The sequence below is a fragment of the Amyelois transitella genome, chromosome 5 (genome assembly GCF_032362555.1).
Source record: "Amyelois transitella isolate CPQ chromosome 5, ilAmyTran1.1, whole genome shotgun sequence".
NCBI lineage: Eukaryota > Metazoa > Arthropoda > Insecta > Lepidoptera > Pyralidae > Amyelois > Amyelois transitella.
The window spans coordinates 3320675-3342650 of record NC_083508.1 but is presented as its reverse complement, the minus strand read 5'-3'; the positions used below and the strand labels follow the sequence as shown (position 1 = coordinate 3342650).

The following is a 21976-nucleotide window of genomic DNA, read 5'->3' as shown; positions in this document are numbered from 1 at the left end:
TTTGGATAGTTTCTGACTGCTCATAAAGGCATGCAAAGCTCCATTCACCATGTTCCCCGCGTTCACTCTCCTTTCAATATCACTATCATACTTGCCATCTGATGTAAACTTTGATCCTAGATATACAAACTCTTTCACTTGCTCCACTTTTTCTCCTCCAATCAAAATATTACATGCTGTCATTTCTTTCTCCATTTCAAAAACCAGTGTTTTAGTTTTACTTACGTTCACTTTCATTCCTTTCTCTTTTAAAGCTTCATGCATACAGTTTACCATCTCCTGTAACTCCTCCGCTGATGACGCCAGTATAACCTGATCGTCGGCATAGAGCAGACATTTGACGAGTAACTCATTCATCCTTAATCCACTTTTAGACTCTTTCAAATCTGTCAAACAGCTATCCATAAATAGGTTGAACAGCCACGGTGACGCAACACATCCTTGCCTAACGCCTTTCTCAATCTTAAACCACTCAGTGTGCGCTCCGTTTATCCTGACACAAGCACTCGAATCCTCATATAAGGATTTCAGTGCTCGTATTAAGAGACTGCTCACCCCATGCATAGAAAGTGCTGACCACAATTCATTCCTCTCAACTCTGTCATAGGCCTTTTCCAGATCTACGAATGTGCAATAGACTTTTTGACTCTTGGCCAAAAACTTTTCGGCTATGCACCGCAAGGAAAAGACCTGATCAGTACATCCCATTCCCTTTCGAAATCCCGCTTGAGCATCCCATATTTTGTCATCAGTTTCATTCCTGACTCTATTAATCAATACCTTAGCATACAATTTGCCGACGACGCTAAGCAGGCTTATACCACGATAATTTTTGCAGTCCAGCTGTGACCCTTTTCCTTTGTAAAGTGGCACGATAACAGCCTTACACCAATCTTTTGGTACTCGGCCGCTTCTCCAACACAAATTGAAAAGGCAGTACAACTGACTAGCTACTACGCCTTTTCCTGCTTTAAGCATCTCGACCGACACTCTATCACACCCAGCAGCCTTTCCCGCTTTCATACTCTTAAGTGCTTCCACAATTTCGAACATTTCAATTTCGCCTTCCATCTCATTCTCTTTTTCTTCGCTATAGCAGAAATCTTTCTTATTTCCTTCCTTTTTTTCAAATAAACTTTCAAAATAGTCCTTCCATATCTTTAGTACACATTCTTCTCCTTTCACAACGCTACCATCCTGGCATCTGATCCTAGTCAGCTCTCTGGTTATAGTATTTCCTCGGGCTGACCTTACGGATTTCCAGAATACTTTCAGATTTGACTGAAAGTCTTCTGATAGCCTTTTATCAAAATCCTCTTTATACTCTTCTTTCTTTCTAATCACAGCTTTCTTAACCAAATCTTTCATTTTCTTATATTCCTTACGTGCTTCATTCACATCTTCATCTATAACCTCTTGCATTCTTAAGTTAGCTTTTGCTGCTAACAAATCCAGCCATGCTTTCTTCTTTAATCGCACAAGTTCTTGCACATCTTTACTCATCCACGCATTTTTGTGATTTTTTCCTTTCCTTCTTCTACTTACACCACACACTTCAACAGCTACTTTCACAATTCTTTCTTTAAATTCCTTCCATCCATCTTCAATATCGCTCATTTCATCTAAATCTTCAAATTCATCCTTCAGTCTATTAATATACTTCTTACCTACATCCATATCTTGCAAATTTTCTACTTTTACTCTTTCCAAAGCGCTGGTTTGCTCCCTTACCCTGTGCCGCCAGCGATTGAAGATACATATCCATCACGCTCTACACCCACCCATCCATTAAAATCACCTAACATAATATTCTTCTCATTTGGCTTGGTAACTTTCAATACTTCTCTTACACTATTCCAGAACTCCTCGTTTTCGCTTTTTGCTGATGTTGTACCCCTCGAACCCACATCCCAAGGTATTACAGATACGAATAAAAAAATGTAAGAGTACCGGCTTTTACTTTATTCGGTTAGTTATTATTATATTTTATAATGGGAAAAAGTCTTAACTACATTTAATAAATATGTTGCTTAGCTTGCAGATTCAATAAAAGATATTAAAGGGGCGAAGGAAATTATGAGAGTGCTTTGCAATCGCAACTAACGATACAACGTTCATTTCCTCCTGGTACAAATGCATTTCAGCTAACTGAGCGGTAAGCAATAAAAGTTTCGCTTTGATGTGTCTAGCCCAAGCCCTCTTGATGCTTGTCACTTTAATTATGACCATACTGAGACTCACTTTTATAACAGCAAAGCTAATGATTCTTTGTGGAAATCTAAAAATAAAAGCTTAGGGACAGATACTTTTGAGTAGAAAACATAAATTGAAAATTAACGAGAATAATTCAACAGTGCTTTAAGTAATATTTATTGGTAAACACATTGTTCAGCTTAATTGTCTAAAGTTCTTCAAATAGTAGTTTATCCTGCAGTCCCACAGAAAATTGCTAATTTATTGCAGTATCCACTAGGAACTTTCATCTCACTAGGTATTAGCATCTACATCTTATAAACTTAAACCGACAAATAATATATTTTGAAATAATAAATTTTGAACTGTAGCTGTGAATTATTTCAAATTTGCCGTGTGTTTTAGTTTAACATTTGTGAACCGTAAAGTTATGTCGGCCATAAGAGCTCGGATGTCGGATGGTAACGACACTTCTCGCGAAATGTACAAGAATAGTCTGCCCGCACACGCGTGCTATAATTCTGTCAGTGCACTACCAAATGTACCAATGCTTTCGCTGCAGGAGATATTGATACTATTTTATTAAAAACTAAGGCTTATTGCAAGCTGTGTTCTCCAGCCTTTTCTTAGTCTTTCTTATACTTTTCTTTATTCTTTTGCTTTAGCTTATAAACGTCCCATAAAATGTATAATGAACAGACTCGATGTCGCAAGTCATCAGCAGAAACAAATTTACCCGCCATGTGATTGAATAACTAATAATTCGGTATTATTAAAGGGTTATGAAAAGTGTAAAAGTCTCTTACAGTTCGGAGTTATTGAATAAAGTAATTGCTAAATTAAACACCTATCTTAAGTTTTCAATATCAGGCTCGTCGAAATTTATAACCGCCATATTTCTGTCCACCGTCCATAATATCAACGGCATGAGGCGAGAGACTTTCTTTTGAAATACAATCTCCGTGATCCGTATCGATTTACAGCGTTTCCGTTTGCGTTTAACTTTCATTGCTATTGATTAAATTCAACTTGCTATTCTTAAGAATTGATTTGCTACTTTCGTACTTTTGTTGCAAAGAAATGTACAAGTATAATGACGGCAATATATTCTTAAATTGAGGCAGTAGTAACATTTCTTCTAGTAACCACTCTACGAGCATGCAAGTAAAAGATTATTAGTTATGGTTTTATTACGTTAAACTTCGCTGCCTATTTTTCTAAACTCCAACGTTTTTTTTTAATAACAGAATGTATTTTCAATATATTATTGTTATAATAATTTTAGCATCGTATTATATTCGTTGGTAAGTTTATCTTTCTAATACGGCCTAAATGTTAATCTTCCGTCCATTAATCATATTACACCCAACCTTGTTTAACGTATAATTATGTCGTCGTCTATTGTATTCGTAGATGCTGGATGTAATGCTGTACCATTTTGTAACAAAGACCTTTCAAAATGGTTTGTTCTTAAACCTGTAATTACTTACATAAAAACTGTGTAGTCATCGTGCGTACAACGATATATCATGAGGATGCATCCAATGGATTCTGCGATTATTCAATTGCCAAGTAATATTATGGGTTACTTGTATTGATTCTTCCTCTACTCTAGAATATTTTTGCTACAATAATGTGCCGATTGGTGGTCTACATAGACCCTTTTAAGGCCGCGAAGGTATACGGATGGCAATAGTGGATTTGAAAAGTATTTTGTTTGACCTAAAAACGTTAATGTTAAGGTTTTGTTGTATTCGATTTCTCTTGGCCTCGGTCTTAACACGCACAACAGTGCATTCGTGCACCACGCGCCGCTTTATTGAATAGTGCTATCGAACTATGATCCATTCAGCTTTGAACTGATGGCATGTGAAATTATGTGGTCTCGTTCTGAAATCTTTCTTATCCAATTGTTTAAATAAATCTTGGGATTTTCTTACTCGTAAACTATTGCGTAGCTACTGAGAAGTTCATCGCAGAATATTATACACATTACATTATTATAATCTATAGAGATAGATCAAGCGATGTACCCATTATTTACAATGTAGAACACAGCTATCGCAGGCGAGTACTGTATTACAAGTGTATAGCTTCGGAAGCGCAATGTTATGAACACATTCCACAAATTCTCACGCTGTCATGGCTATCACCGCAGTCGCGTTCCGAGCAATCAAAATAGCTGCTACATCATCGATTGATTCACCTGCTTTGTTTTCCTTATTTTCTTTAATTATTCGAGATCTAGTGTCTTTTACAAGAAGTATTAAATGTTTTTTTAATATCTGCTGATGCTTATTTTTCCTAGCTGTCGCTTCTACAGGATATGTACTGAGTTTCGTTCTTAATAAATGACATTTTCTGCCAATAGCATGACAAATTATGTAACAATAGTATTTTCAATGAATAACCTGACCTTGGAAGCCACTTTTTTTTAAAAGATCTTATTAAATGTGAGACGTGACTCATTTTGCATATTTAATAAGATAACTAACGACCTGCCCCGGCACCGTACGAGTAGCAGTTATAGATATGTATAAACCTTGCTCAAAAAACCCTCTTTCCAACATTTCAAGCTGGATCAAAATCCGTTCACAACTTTCCGAGATGAACGCATACATACATACAGACAGAGAAAATAGGCATAATAATTTTAAGTGATGATACGAACCCACTTTTTATTGCATATACCATCATTGAATTAATAATGTTACATATGTGTGATATTATAATAAAGACCTGTTTTCAAATACTGCAGATAGTTTCTTGATGATATCACATGGTGTCGTCAGTTTGTTATTATAAATAGTGCTTCTTTCATAATATAATACGATTCCTTTTAAATTAACTTTATATATTTTTTAATACTTACGTACTTGTATCATTATTAACTTATGAACTTTCAATGGGTTCTCTAAATATTTAAAATGAAGTTTACTAAATTATATTTTTTTAAGATATTCCTGAAAAAGATTTATCTTTACATTATTAATGATTATATTAACTCCTTCCATTGTATCTAAATACGGTGAATCATCACTATTACCACGCAACATTATCTTCGGGGCATACACATTTTTTATGTTGCCCAACTTTTAAAATAAGCAGCTTGTAATTGCGTTACGGGTCATTATTCCGTTCGTATGCCTCACTGGTCCTTGAAGTATATCAGTAATTTAAGTTGAGACATTGATTTACATACGTAATTTGGTAACTTCGTAAAAATTATGTAAATAAGAAACATTTGATATTACAACAACGGTATTGCAGGATGAACATAAGGCAAAAGACAATACAACGAGAGATACCAGCTGGTTTTTATGAGCGTGCCAGCTGATCTGTTCATCGTGTTATAACATCCGGTATTAAATCTGGCTGGATTAATCCCTGGTTGAACATACATATATTTAACTTACACCGGGGCGGCAAAATTTCTATTCTCAAGAGATTTAGATTTAGGTTACGTTATTTGACAAAAGATACAATTTGTAGATACATTTGGGAATAATAAACTTGTTAGTCCAAAATCTGATAAAAGTGCATGTCATGTTGTATGCAAATGGCGGATTGTTCAATTGAATCCTCGTGTGAAACTGCTTTCCGTAGGTGTTATTAATCGCATCAATTGTAAACAAGCCCGTATGGCTGCGGCGCCGCGTGGCTGACTCATACAATCGCGATGTGGGCCGTTGCGGACTATTGTCTGGCAGGGTTACCATGGAAGTATCGTCTTCCGCCGCGATCAACACCTCCACTGTCATCATTCATATCAACCAGTAAACCTGTGTTGACATTGAATTGTGTATATTAAACTAATGACCCGCCCAGTATTCGCACGGATTTTAGATATAAACCTTTCTCAGAAAAACCCCTTTCCAAAATTTCAAACAGAAATAAAATCCTTCCACAACTTTGAGAGAAAACAGAGGACACTTTATAATATGTAGTGATATTGATGAAGTGATAGTAAAATATGCAGTCGACAAGTGAGGAGAATATTCACTAAGAGAATTCATGTAAGATCTTGTAACTGTTTTCAAACATGTCGATTGCTATTTTAATGAGCTTGACAAGTTCTTGTCCACAAAAAATTCCGTTAATTGCCGTTCCTGTAAGAAATTCACTCTTGATGAACTCCTAGAACACATAAGGACTCTTAATGTAGAATTTCAAATCTAGACACAGTGGTGTGTGCCGTTCGTTGATAATAGTTTTTTCTTTTATTTAGATTTAATATGATTAAATTGTAATTTGTGAACCCTAAGTTATCACACCGGGTGGCGCTGCATGCGATTGTATGTAAAGGAGGCGCAGGCGGGCGCCCGCCGACGCTCCGAACATTCTCGAGAAAGCGGCGCCGCCTCTGTTCCACTTACTGTTGCTAAGTTGCAACAGCATGTCCTAGACGCTGTGTTGATTAGTGATTTAAGATGTGATTCATATGCCAAGTCACTTATTGAGGGTTCTGTTTGGTAATTCTTTGGACTTACAGGCAATTGTTTTGCATGTTCTAGAAATTGTCTTGATCAGTGTTTGAAGATGAAAGAGCGGAAATTGCAATGATTGCATCGCTCTTTGAGCCCGAAGAGCCAAACGAATTAGAAGAGCATCGTCGATACTGCGCCGAGCCGCGATATCGACTATGCAATTATCGAATGCATCGTTTGGACTCCAACTCGATTATTTTATCCAATATTCCTTGACATCGCAAATAGACTTTCTCCAAGATCTGCATATTTAAATGAAATTATTTCTCAGTGAGAGGCACTGATTTGTGCTTTCATAAATCCAACTTGATTTGCAGTGAGTTGCATGCCAATTTTTATTAGTATCGAACCATAAAAGAAATTAATTTCGTGTTTATTGCAACACTGCTATAGGTCGCGCGGTGGTTAAAGAACGCTCGGAAAAAATAGTGGGGGCAAACGGCGCATGTGTACATTCGCGCTCAAAAATGCTAAGGGAAATGTTTTTTTTTTATTTATTTAATACTAGCTGTTGTCCCGCAACTTCGCCCGCGTGATTTTCCAAAAAAAGTAGCCTATGTTTTAACTCGGTTATTTAACTATGTATATCCATATCTTATAATATACTTATAATGTTAGTATGGATTTTGTGCCTTATAAATACTTATAATCCCTACTTATATTATAAATGCGAAAATGTGTATGTGTGTATGCATGTTCAGTTTTCACACTTAACCTGACCTGGCTGAACCAATTTTGATGAAATTTGACATTGTTATATTCAACCGTGGACGGACATAGGGTAGGGGCGACTTGTACTGTTTGAGAATTGATATATTATTTTAAGTTGTCGCGTACAAATACGATAAAACAATTTGTACGCAACAGTACCCAAGAGACACGGGACGCGCGAACTCGACGCGGGAAGTAAAGAGTGACTAATCCACCAATACGTGTCGCCGTCGGCGCACACCCGCCCCCCCTCTCTCCTCGTCGCACCTAATAGACCTAAAAATTGATCACTGCGCATGCCCCTTCTACTTTTGCCGAGCGTTCTTAAACCACCGCGCGACCTATATTAAGTTATGTAAAATAAAACTGATACATATCGTGTGAGATTAGGTATTCGTTTTTATTGAATAAAACTTTAATCCTGGTCACGAAATGCGAGCATTTATGATGTCATGAGACCACGTCCCTGCCGAGCCCAGGCAGCCGCCGCCCTCACAAATATTTGCTGCTACAAGGATTTCGCATTAACATTAACACTTACCGGTCTGGCTGTTCAAGTTAATTGAACTCCGCATACTTACCACCATTCTTCTGATTATTTCAGTGAACATTAAGCGAATAATATAATTAAGTTTCATTGAAATTATCACCTTGTTAAACGTATACATAAAACGCAGGAAAACATAATTTCGGAGAACAATGACAGGACATGATGCTCGCCTCGTGATTCATGATATTACGAATAGAGATGACCTCGGCACCTGCAATTGTCGGGCGAATCATCATTCGTCTAGTGGCAGGGTTCGCTGGCCTACCGGTCGTGATTACACAGCTCGTGCAGTTTTCATCGGGCCCAGCAATATCTCATTTTATGATGCTCTCCTATCATTCCAATCGGACTTACGGCTTTTAATAACAAAGAGTGTTTGGTCGATACCTTATCTGACAATATTATAATATCGAATCTATGCCTCACCTTTCTGAAAACAAACCCATAAAATTTCGCAAAGCGTATATGCAGAACAATTTCAATGTTTGCATGCATTCAAAGATAACCGCTGATATGGCTGATAACGTAGAATTTTTCCGTTGCAATTTATTCCTGGCGAAATTTGTTATGGTATCGATCGTGTAGATATAGAGCAACAAGATTAATATTTTAGTTTTATTAGCTTTACTCGAATTGAAGGTAAACAAAAACGCAAAACATTGACTGATTCAAGAAACGTTTGGCGACTGTCTACATACAAAAGAATATGAATGTTAAACACAATTTAGGTTAGCGTATCAGGGTAGGGCAAAAGACAAGTGCCACTTGTTGCGTAGGAGCATTTTGCATAATGGCTAACGGGGGTTTGATTTGATTTATTTATTTGGAAAGATTGAACAGAATACTCGTATTTCTGTAAGGCCTGGTTCATAATATAATGATATATGAATACTTCACTTCTCTAGAGGAGCCTGGGGTGCACATTATGATCATGATTCTAGATTAGATAGTTGGGTTTTTTCACGAAACGACACCAACGAACCTTTGCCAGGTTTATGAACCTTTCCCATATTGGAACATTGTTACATATCCAGTTGCCTGGGTGTGCCGGTTTCGTCACGATATTTTTCCTCAGTAAAAGCATATGTTAGTGACCAATCGAATGTACATAGCTGAGAAGAGTCATTCACTTAGAAAAGGTCACGCTTTTTTATTCGACCACCTACCATTCGGCCACCGAAGCTTATATTGTGAAGCCTGGTTATCAACACAATATCCCGGTGTGCGGGACAGGACAGGCTCGACAGGAGTCAGATCGATACGCCCGTCTGCACACTAGTGCACCAACGCACTACTAACATAATTTCGTCTACAGATGTGTAGATAGACGCTCGTTCGGTATTGATTCGTCTGACAACTTGTGAAGTCTATTTATAAATGGCTCCGACATATTAGAAAATTTAGACGTTATTGATCTCGTTGAAGAATAGACCTTTGCAATGACTTGTTTTATAAATAAGGTGATAGAATTAATGACCATTAATTGCACGTTAATTAGTAAGGAATATTTAACTACGCGCTTAACTATACTCGTATTTTCGGATCATATTACGTAGGAAAATGAATTTGAGTGCGTTACTGGAATATGCTATATTTCGTTTCACATCCCGGAACTCAACATTGAATAAATAGTCCCCTTCTCATTTTTCACGTTCTACTAATACAAATTGATAACAATATTATGCAATGCTTGCGTTCAATTCTTTTAAATCTTTTATTCGTGTGAAATTATCTATGAGTTTGATGCCCAAAACGCATTTTTATATGGTTTATGAACCTGTTCGCGATCTTAGACCAAATTCTGCAATAAATTACCATACAGATTTTAAGAAAATAAATTCTTTGAAAAGAAAAGGGATTTAGCAGGTTGGTGCACTCAACGGATATTTTGTTCTGTGGCCCAACATTGACATCGCAACAGCCACCGGCCTCCAATTACGAGGTGTATGGACGGCGCGGGTGCTGCGTTAATTAGAAGGATTCCCTGGCTCGCCTGCCTCATACAACTCTTCCGAGCCGTGCTCCGGCGCTCATTCGCAAACCAATTACCGGCCCACTGATGAACGTGAGCGTGCACGAAAGTTCCCACTCAATTTCATTACGCTTCGCTGTGCACACTAACAATTAGAGAAGTTTCTATATAAATATCTATTCATTAAAATATGTTTACGCATGTTCTGTACCTATATTAAACAGAAGCTGAGCTGTCGCACCAGACGAATGGATAATCCAGATTACGAAGGGCTCAGACAGTGTAAGCGTTTCCGCTTCGGTAACTTTATATGGAGATTTCATTCAAACAATTCTTTCTTCAATAATTTCATCGAATTCATCTATGTTAGAAATTATATTATAGTATTGTTGTGTTACCGGGTAATATTTTTGGATATGTTGTTCTTTATCCCTTCCTTTGCTATTTAGGTAACTTGTTTCTAGGGATAAAAGCTTTTAATGCTTATATCTGTTTCCAATGTTTGTCATCTGTCTCGCCGCTGCCAACCCAATGGAAGTTGAGCCGAGGTTTAAGTAGTCTCTTCGGGTTTGTTTTCCTACGATAATGCGTCTGTAAACATCAGCTTCCCCACGTTTCACGCTCGCCGAGCTTATTTGCCTACATTTAATTAACACTTCACGGTTGGAGTTAAATATTTCAAGATCGGAAGCAATTCCAATCGGAAGAATTGTAGGAACTAAGATGCTCGTAGAAATAAGTACCTTAAAAATATGTCAAAAATTTTGGTGATTATATGAACATTGATCATGATATTCTTCATAGATTTGTAATTTATTGATGATTTTAATAGTTGGAAACTGTATACATAATTACCAGATTCTCACTATTGCTGTAGTATAGGAATGAACATCCCACACAATAAGCAATATATGACTTATATCTTCATAATCATCTGTAGTGCCCGGCAGTGAATCAAAATAGCTTTATGATGAAATAAATGGACCAGTGCAGGCATCGCTGTACAGTTAGACCGCAGCCGCGGTGTCGGGTTCGATTCCCAGTTACACAATGCACGCACATTCCGTGCACGCATTCTTACCTTCAATTATTCGGCCATAATGGAGTATTTCTTAATTCGATTCCAATTAGTTTCTTTTTTAGTATTCTCGCACCCAGTTGATAAACTGTACGTGTTACGTAAAGTTACGTGCTCGTTATTAGGTGTGTTATAATTTTAGGCGGTAAAAGTAGTTCCATGTATATTGGCTACAAACATACGAAGTTTTTAAGTACTTCTATGCTTTGAGAAACCATTCTATATAATTTGTATAGATTATTTTTGTATAGGTTATTATTAAATTTTAATACACGGAACTAGATATTGATACTTCATATTTAATTATTTTGATAGTAAAGGAAAACTATTTTATAAACTTTACCTTATTAAACGGAGTTTCTTTGATAGCTTTTCAAGTTTAATATTGGCACAGGAAGAATGGAATTTGTCCGTAGTTAAGCCGTTAGCTGGGCGGCTGGAGGCTGTAAGTGGATGCAGGGCGGGCAGACGGGGACGCCCCTCCTTCATGCATAGTCATGCCTTTGAATTTCATTCAACTAAATAATGGAGACGGCGCATAGGCGCGGTAACTTATTGCGAATTTTAAATTTGTATTACAATATTTTATAAAAAAATTGTGTTGTCTTTTTTTTGTCAGTATTGGTCTTGGCAACAAAATGCTAAGATCTTGGCTTTATCTCCTTGAACACAAGTGGAATCGTATGAATGGAATTAGTTTGGATCTTGAAGCAAGTTGTTGTAATATTCTGCACCATACTCTTTCTTTTTTATCCATTTTGTTTTGGAAATTTAAATTCTTTGTAGTTACTTCATCGCGACTTAATGTTATAGGTACAGACTATCTGAATGCGGTTCGTGGAGTTTGTACAGAAATTGAAACCAGAAACATACTTCAGAAAAAATACGCAATCAATCATAAAATCAATCGATGCTAACTAGCCAATACGTCGGGCCAATTAGTCCCATTTGCGACCGGAGATCGTCGTAACGGCAAGCACCTAAACACCTATAACGCTAAAACTTTGTAGATATACCTACTGTACCTATATTTCAACATTTCTTTTTAAGTCTGGTACTAGATTGAATTGAATAGTCGGGCATGGAAATAATCTGCGAGGCGGAGCAAAATGCGCTAGGAAAATTGCACTTGATCCGTCTACCGCCTGCCCTCTTACTATTCTATTTCCGACCGGCACAATTACTTGTCTATCCCATAATAGACTTAATATACCTGCAATACAGAGCCTCTCACTTAAGCCGGAATACATTACACTTGTTTATTCATACTGCAGTATAAAATTTGCAACTTAATGGTGCTAAATCTTATCAGGACCAACGGTCGTGCTTTCCTCTCATGTACTTCTAATGGGGTTTACTTAAATATGCGATATAAAAACGAGTAAAGTACGTCGTGTCTGCGATGCATGTTTTAAGCTGAATGTTTATGTTCTGTCTGAATCACGACAAAAACTGGCATCACTTGTAAGAAGATACCGAAGTAATGGTAGGGTGGCTTGGATTATAATAATGGGTTAAATCCATATAATATAAACAAGAAATGGGGCAATTGAACGTTATATTCAAACCAAACCAAGCACAGTGGTGTTTTCCTATTTCTTTAGCTTTCTTGTAGACAATAGTTTTTATATATTATTGTTTTCAAATTCAAGATCTTTGTGTAATTTGTAGCACTTTCTTATTGTTTTGTCAATTCACGTCTATTCAAGAATAGCAACATAAATCTTGTAAACTATGAACGACAGCAATTATAAAGGAGGGATAAATGTCCAAGAATCTAAGGCAGGTGCATCGGGGACACCGCAGCTTTAGTATGCGCGGACGCACGGCCGTGGTCCGTTTTTGCGGCATCAGGGAACAATGGCCCCACAGCACATTCCATGTCACCGTTAGGCGGTGGTCGGCTCATCCGACGTAATCGTAACGATCATCACTTCGCGCCATCTTCTATCGTGTCTTTGCAGTGCTTCAAACTTTCATTTTATGGCTGGGTCATTTATGCCACAGAACCTAAGTTTCCTAATGTGTCTACAAAGTAGAAATACCTAGCATTTTGCAAATCACTTTGTAGCAGCACGAAAGTTACTAACGTGAATTAACATACACCACAAGATCTTTATGATTGATGACAATGACAAGATAAAGCGCTTATTTCTTTTTTATATTCATCGTAGCTACTCGCTTTCTAAATGTTTTAATAGGTGACTTTATATTATCAATAACAGGTAGAGTTTTATATTAAACACTTTCTTAAGTACGAGTACTCTTTACGAACTTAAACGAGTGGAAACGCAGGGCAATATTGGCGAAGAGCCAGACCAAACAGGGTAAAAAGCAAGGGCGGCGGCGGTTACCGCGCCCCGAAATAGCGACAAAGTCAAGGCGTACACCGCGTCGGTAGCCTGGCTAATACGGCGGCGGCTGCTCGGCTTTCGGAGCCCGACGATCTTATATCGATGTATGCCCTGCCATTATCGTCTGCGTTCTTTTATACCTTACCTAACTAGACACTAGCTACATGGCGCGCCCAGCTGGGTGCGGTCACACCCGCCTTGAAACGAAAGCGTTAACAACCTTATTTATGGAACAATATATCATTGAACTGAAATAACGCGAATTTTTCACGCGACAGTTGAAATGTAACAGGGTCGTTAGTTCACTTTGAAATGTGTCTGTCTGCCGCTCCCAATTAGTTACGTCAACAACCATCAAGTCCCATGCGAATTAGTCGCTCATAACTTTTCTATTAAAGTTAAATTATTATAACTATAGCATGACCGAGCCGTCAAATGTTATGAAGGTTAAAGGGTTATTTCATAACTTATAACAATTATTGTTAAAATAAATACATATGACGTTAGGCTGGTCGACGTACAGTTAGAGAAGGCACATCACGTACCATATGGAGCACAATAGCGGTGCGCTGTCGGCTGACTCACGCCCCAATGGCCTAAGACAGAACAAGGACATCCTCGCCTCACACAGCCTGACGCTGAAACAAATCGAAACATAAACATCGTTACTCCATATCCGTCGACACTATTCACCATTGTGCCGCAACAAATTGCAGACATAATAGACTTCGCAACACGTAACTTTGCGCTAGATGACACACTGATATTTTAAGGATAATAATAGCGTTGAGAAATTCCACCAGCCGTCCAAGACGGGCCGAATGCTGGAAATAATGGTACCTTACCAGATTTAATTGTAGCATTCCACCAGATGTGGTGATACGATTTATCTTTTGCGCAGATGACTTGAAGGCGGTGACAAAGCGTCTGGTGGTGCAAGCGAAGCGGCAGGGCTCCTCAGACAATATCTCCATAATCGTGGTGTTCTTGAAGGACCCGCGTGACATCGCCGCCGACAACAGCCCGCCCATGGAACTTGGGTGAGTATTTGTTAACATTGTGAATTTCGTCACGTAAGATTGTCCTCATTTTATCGAAATTCAAAACTTTAAGTCAATAAATCTAACAAGTTCTCAATCAGATGCTCATTTTCCACATGACACATATATTGTGATCAGTGTATTTCTTATTTCTGTAATTGGTTTAATAAAATCACCATTCAATTTCTGCAATATGTAAACCTCTGACGGCCATGAAAATTAATTATAGAGGAAGAAGTTACGGCCTGTCCAACCATTTCTATATTTACGAGTTTTCGCGGGATGTTATATATTAAAATGTGTTTCATTACCAATGTATATCCTATTCTGAGAGCATTTGCCATTTCCTCTCCGCAATACAAATCGGTTTTTAAATATCAATTCAAAATGAATCGCTTCACTTTGCTTTAATGATGTTTCTAAATTATTTTGCATTTGCAAAATGCGCTCTTTTTTTGTAATGGTGATTATGCAATACTTTCTCGACATTTTTTTTCTTATTTAACACGCTAATCCTTGTAAGACCGGATTAAAACAAATGAACTTGTAAATTTTTGTAAAGAAATTGTTGGTCACAACCGGTTTTTTGCTAATAGTCGTCTGTTTGTCAAAGTATATTTTATGTTTAATGTCGTACTCCAGTCGACCTTGGCCACGCTTGCATATATCTTATTATGACATGAGAATAAGTATTTTACGCTAATTTTATCGAATAACTAACGTTTGACTTGGAGATACAATTAATCTAACAAGCTATCTGTGCAAATCCTGGAACCACGCCTGGTTCTGGGTTCCCATTAGACAACATTTGAAAATTGAATTATAATGACTCCCTAAAAATGTACGCTATCCTATTTTCTGTTGTATTGCTTACATGTGCACCATATACAGATGGTAATTATGGAGCTCGAGGCTTGTAAACACTCCCGTTTTCCGATATTATCCTTGTGTGAAGAAGCATTTAGTAGTTTGGTTGACTGGTTTTTATAGACACTTAATCTAATAGTGGTAATAGTTTACTGGGAATAGAAATAACACCGCTATCGCAACTTATGACTTAGAGTTACGATGCAGTCAGATGTTCATAACTTTTATGTGATAATGTAATTTTATTTATTATTGGTATTGGTAGGATAATAAGGAAGGAAAATAGGATTCAAATGAGTGATGTAATGAATAAGTTCAAAAAACAATAATCTGTCTATTGCATACGTACTATCGAGCATAGTTTGTACCTCGGTAACTTAAATTTCCAAACACAGACAAGCAGAAACAATTTTACAATTTTTTTAAACAATTTTCCGACAGCTAGTTATTCAAATTTAATGTTACTTTCAATTGGCCTTCAAATTAAAATTTAAATCGCCCAACAGGCTGGACAACGCGTTGGCGAACACGTTCGCCATGGAGGCGGAGGCGTGCAAGCGTCAGCTGATAGTAGACGGCGGCGAGTGCGCAGACGCCGACAACGGTGTCGACAACTCTGACAGCGACAGCGAAGACTTGGGACCAGAGACAGCTGTAGATGTGGACCTTGATGCAGATGCAGATGACGTGGATGCCGAGGGCAATCACGAGCCAGCTGCGCCTACACCGCCTGCTGATACAGGTTAGTTTATTGTAGAATAAGTAAAAGCGGCAAGTTCTTGCTCTAGTTAAAAAGTCTTGGGAAAAAGCATGGTGCTGCCAATAACAGGGGTCGACAGTGACAAGAAAGATTTGGGTTCGGAGACCGTGTTAATGTGGTGAACCTTGATGAAGATGCAGTTGGTGTAGATGTCGATAAAAACCACGAACCGGTGGTACCTACTCAGCCTGCCGATACAGGTTAGTTTATTTGATAAGTTTATGCATCTAGAACTTGTTTTGGTTAAAATTCTGACCGTGACATGTCAGTTTAATAGATAGGTTAAAACATCACAACTAGGCGCTTACAACAAAAGTAATCAACCATCTGACAGTAATGCGAAGAAAGCCTTAAAAAAATAAGAAGAAACTATAATCCCTCAACAATCTGACTGTTGACCACATAGACAATGGAAGGCACAACTTTGTTCGTATTATCGAAGACATCGCCTTGATAACGGCTGTAAATGAAAACCAAATGTACGAGTACAACGTTCTCTTTTTTTCTACGAAATAAATATTGTTAAAGTTTTTCCGAATGTATAAAATTAGATCATTTCATGTAGCAGAAACATAAGACTCTGGTTTTCTATCCACAAACTTTATAGTATTATAGGTAAAGTTGTTACCATCAAAGTGAATATTACAGATTTTAATTGCCCAGAATTCTGTTGTTAGCTGTAATATAAACATTTCTGAAGCCGAGGTCGGTTGATTATATCATTATTACGCCAACTTCGAGTCGAGTAACGTTTCTAATCTGATTAGCATTTACGTATTTTGGAATTAGCCAGGAAGCTAGTTTAGGCAGGACGTTTCTAGGTTAGTAGACGGATTAAAAACCAAATTTGACATGTATTTGTTTCCGTACGGTGATAATGATATTATATATACAAAATTTGATGACAACGAAGTTAAAAGGGGGTCGAAAATGGCCTGGATTGCTCCGAGGAACAGATGGCACGGCTTGCCGTTCTATGGTGCAGTCTTTTTGCGGTTGTGCTTTTTCTTCTAAGGATGTTTTATATTAAAAACCCAAAGACAATAAAGTTTGCATTTCATTAATTATTTGATGAATCTCAGAATTTATGAATGAAATTGTACCAAAATTGATTGAAATTGTGTAGTGTATTGTTTGGTTAGGTCCAATCCATACTTACCCCTCCTGTTTAAATTTGATATTTAGCGGATATCGATCACCTGTTATTTGCATAAAAATTCACTTCCTGCCATAAGTTTAATTACTAATTTAAGGATTAAGCTTTTAATTACTAATATTATTAAGAGTAGGTAGGTACATTTAGGCTTGTATACCTGTAAGTGCTGTACTACCTAGCTCTTACAGGCACACGGAATGGAGGTAGGCTTTTTATTACCAAATTTCGTTTTTCGAAATCGATCCAGCCGTGGAAGGGTAACAGACAGGTAGACGCACTTACAATACGACTTTCACATGAACAATATTACTAAGTGCGGATATAATACAATAGGTATTATACATATTATAGGTATAATTATTACAATATTATTTTACAGATTGAAACAATTTAATTTCAATTTAATTTGGTAGGTTTTAGTGAGATTTCAAGATAGGTTTCCTACTTAACAAGATAGGTTACCTACTTTCATTATTCCTTTTCCTAATAAGTTATCTTATCATCGAATTATGAATAGGTACTTAATTGGTACCCACGCTATCGTGTTGAGTATAAGTAAACAAATCTTTCGGAATTTCATATCGGGCCATTTCAATGAGAGCAAAAGAAAAAGTACAACCGTGTCACGCATTATTGATTGTTACGTTCACCCACATACCGCCACCGCACGCTTGCAAGTCGGCTCTGCGATTGTATGCAGGCAGATGATGAGATAAAGACAAGGAGATACCATCCATATAACCTACCTACAAAATACCTATTTGCAGAGGGGTGAGTGCTCCGGCCAGCTGCGTGCAGTGTTGCTAGTAAAAAAAATATTGCTTGCCCGAAAATTTGGTGGAAACCGTTAGTATTTAGAAGCTTCAATGATGTAAATTACAGAACTCATACAAAATAAATGTTTTAAAATAGTTTATAAAAAAAGATTTGATAAGATAATTCACATTCACCCAATCCATACCTTTTTTACTGAATGTTAAAAGTGAGCTTGATTCTCTCGTCTTCATGCCTCAAAAATTAAGTCGAAAGCTAAGCAGATCTTTTTTTCAGGTATATGAAGGGCATACTAAGTAAATTTAAAATAGGTTCCTAATATTTATTATCCCGAAAAGGGTGTGGGGTGCGGTTTCCGAATAGGTAAAAAACATACACGCGAAGTCTCATAACAATTAACTTTGTAATTAATCAATTTTAGTATGCTAAGATGGCTTGGTCATGTGGAGAGTATGAATGAAAGCAGCTTGACTAAGCAAATATACAAGGAGACTATGGATGGAAAGGTAGATGTGGGAAGGCCTAGACGAACGTACCTTGATAAATTAAGGACGTCCTGGCAAAGGGAAATACGCGAAACCGCCGAACTTGCATGAAGAGAGTTATGAATGTGGATAAAGCGAAATAAATATGTAGACATTGTGGCAAGTGGAAAGATGTAGCCTCTGCCTACCTATCCGGAAAAGAGGCGTGATTTTATGTATGTATGTAATGTAATCAATATAGTGTCATCAGTATGTGGTGTTACGGCTAAGTAATTAAGGAAAACAATAACAACTATTCAAATGCCATCATTCAAATCTTAAATAAAATGTGGCTGCGAACTGCGAACGGAATATTTAGGCAAAATTAAAAATATTACTGGCATCCCCATACGTAGGGATTCTACCCCGCCCCGCGCTTCTCGCGGCTCCCGTCCGAAGCCCCACCCGCCCGCTCCTCAGTCGCTCTTCGAACGTTCATTGGGTCTGTGCCGCTCTGTTCAACAGCTGCGCTATTGTAACCCGGCCTTTTGTCTACAATAAAACAACTCGAATATTACGCCGGTTGTGAAGATAATAATCAGTGCAGTGAAATTACCGTTTACGGTATGTGCGTTTTAGCGAATGTTGTTGATTATTTTCACATTCCGAATAGTTTGTGAAAGGTTATTTTTGTGTTGATTCATGCGGAGCGGTGTTCTGGAAATAGATCGGTTCGCCCGAAGGCGCATCCCTTCGTGGACGTAGTTTCCGCAGGTTTCATTAGCACGTACTTGTACCATAATCCAAGACTTCCGAGATTTATCTCGGGCGTGTCTCCAAGAGGGCAGAGGCCGTTCTCGAAATGGCGTCCGTGATTATTGGATCGCGGTATTCGCGGTTTTGAATTCGCGACCGGTAAATATCGTTGATAGCACGCGGCGCGTAATCTCACATCCTTCTTTATGTATAAATAATGCATCGATATTGCGACAATTTAGGTTTGGGCGATTAAAATTTCTGAGCAAGGGTGTGTCACCTGTTGATAAAGATTGCGAGACAGGAGGGGTGAAGTTTTGTAGCGTGCTCACTCGCCCGCCTGGTATTAAAGCGATATGTTAGATTCGTCCGTAATAACGTTGTATATTTTGTGTGTCGTGCAGTGGAAGAAGGCCACGTCGACGGTCTGCTGGTGGATAATGTAGCTGAGAGTGGCGAAGAGTCCGAAGACGAGTGGAACTACATCAAGGGCGAAGGCGAGCGAGAGGAGAACCCGAGCGAGGAACCCGACGAGGCGCCGCGCTCGCCCACATCCTGCCAGGACAATGTAAGTTTACCTACTCGCTTGCACCAACAATGTGTCGATTGTTCTCGCAATTCACGGCTCTCACCGCCGCCGTGACAAACAGACGACCTTCAGCTTTCATGAATCATCATAATACTTATGTTTTTCTATGGTATTACTGTAAACTGTATGTATCCTTATGAGGTAATTTTAATCCTTTATCTATTTATATCACTACTAACGATCCGGCCTGGCTTCTCACGGGTAGCTAGATGTAGAAGATTTATACATGTGAACATTTCATAGAAAACCCTCATTCCAACATTTGAAATGGGAACAACATCCATCCACAACTTTCCAAGATTTGTGCATACATACAGACAGAGAAAATTTACTTCATAATATGTAGTTGTAGGAGTTATATTATTATGCAGTAGTGTCTAGCTGAAAATGTTGATGCCATTCGGGTGGGCAGAGTTTTATGAGTTAACAAAAATGAAACTTTTCTAACAGTCAAGTAAAGTTTGACTTGAACTCCATGTAGGGTTATTACTAAAAAATTGGATCAATTATCATAAACATGTAAATGGCGGCCTAATAACCATATCATGTAGGCATCATTAATAATGTAGGTATTCCGTTTTGCATTAATTTGTTTACTGTGATACTCATTTGTTTATTTACTTTGGCCTCATTAGAAGGTATTTGCAAACTGTCTGGGAAACTTCAAGTTTGAACTGTGAAACAAATGAATAAACATCACTCAACATGTATGCGTTATTAATGTATTTTCAATGTATAGTAGTAGTAATACTTGAATTGACTTTGAACCTCAAATTCTACCAGAGGCATCATGTTGGAGTTATTTTCTATGCTTAAAAAAAGATTTTTACAAACTAAAATTCACATGACTTTATTTGGTATAATAAGAATAAGGAAATATCCTGTTGAAACTTTTGTATTCATGCAACATAATACATAGGTAACCAGAATCCAATCTAGGTTAGATTGTTTTGCAGGGTTTCCTGTTTTCCAGGATCATCATGACAGGCAGACCCTAAAAAGCAGCCTCAGAGCAAAGAAAGACATAAAAGCATAAAATAAAAAAATTCTTGTTGTCTTCTACTTTCTGTCCATTAGTCTCGGTTACATCGTCACCTTTCTTTTGAGGGTCCTTGGGTCTGCCTTTTGACTATGATTAGGGCATTCTTGTTGCATTGATATATAAATGAATACAGTTTCCCTTTCTGTAGGTATCACTCAGAAGTAATTGAAATTCATTTTCATTTGAAACTTGTTTATCCTCTGTGCTTTCACTTTAAAGAGTCAAGTCAAAGGACTAAATGTGAATCTAAAGTAATTTTGTAAGACTCAATTTAAATAAAATAATTAAGTGTCATTTTTGGAAAAACGCACATATTCTTAGATGAAAACAGTAAGCTTTCTCCTTCTCAACCATATTAAGCATTCGTCATAATCATAACAGAAACAAATAAAAATTAACTCCGTAAGTGGTCTATTTACCTAAAAATAAAGAGTTACAAGCAAGTTTATTTTTTATAGGTGCCACTGCATATTGCAGGTGTCTTTCTGAGCTTTTATTTTTTTATACATAATGTAACCATTCCGATTGTTAACACCTGTACACCAATTTTTTGTTAGAGCCTCATCTAATTCATAGTTTAATGCACACAATTCTAAAACTTAGCATGATGTTGTTGCAACAAATAAATGAATCTATCTATCTTATCAATTTCAGTCGGCGTGGGAAAGCAGTTCAGTAGACATGAACAGTTCTCCCCTGAACCCCGACGCGCCCGTGTTCATACCGGGCACGGTGGCCGGCGCTGACCTGCTGCTGGCCGAGTCCCCGAGGAAACCTAAAACCATGGATGACATAGAACTGCCCGATGTCAACCAGTTTGAAACTGAAGCGGCTGTGAGGCCAGCAGAACTGTTAGATCTGGATAACTGTGATCAACTGAATGGTCATCATGTGAGTGGAACCTTTAGCATATTTATACAGTTAACTTTTGTATTGGATGTTATCTTTTGGTTTCTACATACCTATGTCTGTACTGTAAACGATAAAATTGCCTTCATTTGTAGAATTTTTTGAAGCAAGTTCGTTAATTTAGAGAGCTTTCTTACAATTAAATTTTGCGATATTTCCCCTGTCTTTGTCCGCCTTTAATCTATAAATTTTAACTTAGGGTACAAGGTATTGTATTATTCCACTGTCTAAGCAATATAACTGCAAAGTTTCATGAACATCTGATCAGTAGTTT

At 37.6% G+C, this 21976-nt stretch overlaps 1 protein-coding gene across 3 annotated transcripts in view; it reads left to right on the top strand.

Moving 5' to 3' along the window:
• Nucleotides 1-21976, top strand: part of LOC106138586 (microtubule-actin cross-linking factor 1, isoforms 6/7) — a 76521-nt gene that overhangs the window by 49959 nt on the left and 4586 nt on the right. For all 3 annotated transcript variants that reach the window (XM_060944414.1, XM_060944416.1, XM_060944415.1), the window contains 4 exons: nt 14247-14385; nt 15759-15994; nt 19567-19730; nt 21448-21684. In XM_060944414.1, coding sequence (XP_060800397.1) covers nt 14247-14385; nt 15759-15994; nt 19567-19730; nt 21448-21684 — 776 coding nt within the window. The remainder of the gene's footprint in view (nt 1-14246; nt 14386-15758; nt 15995-19566; nt 19731-21447; nt 21685-21976) is intronic.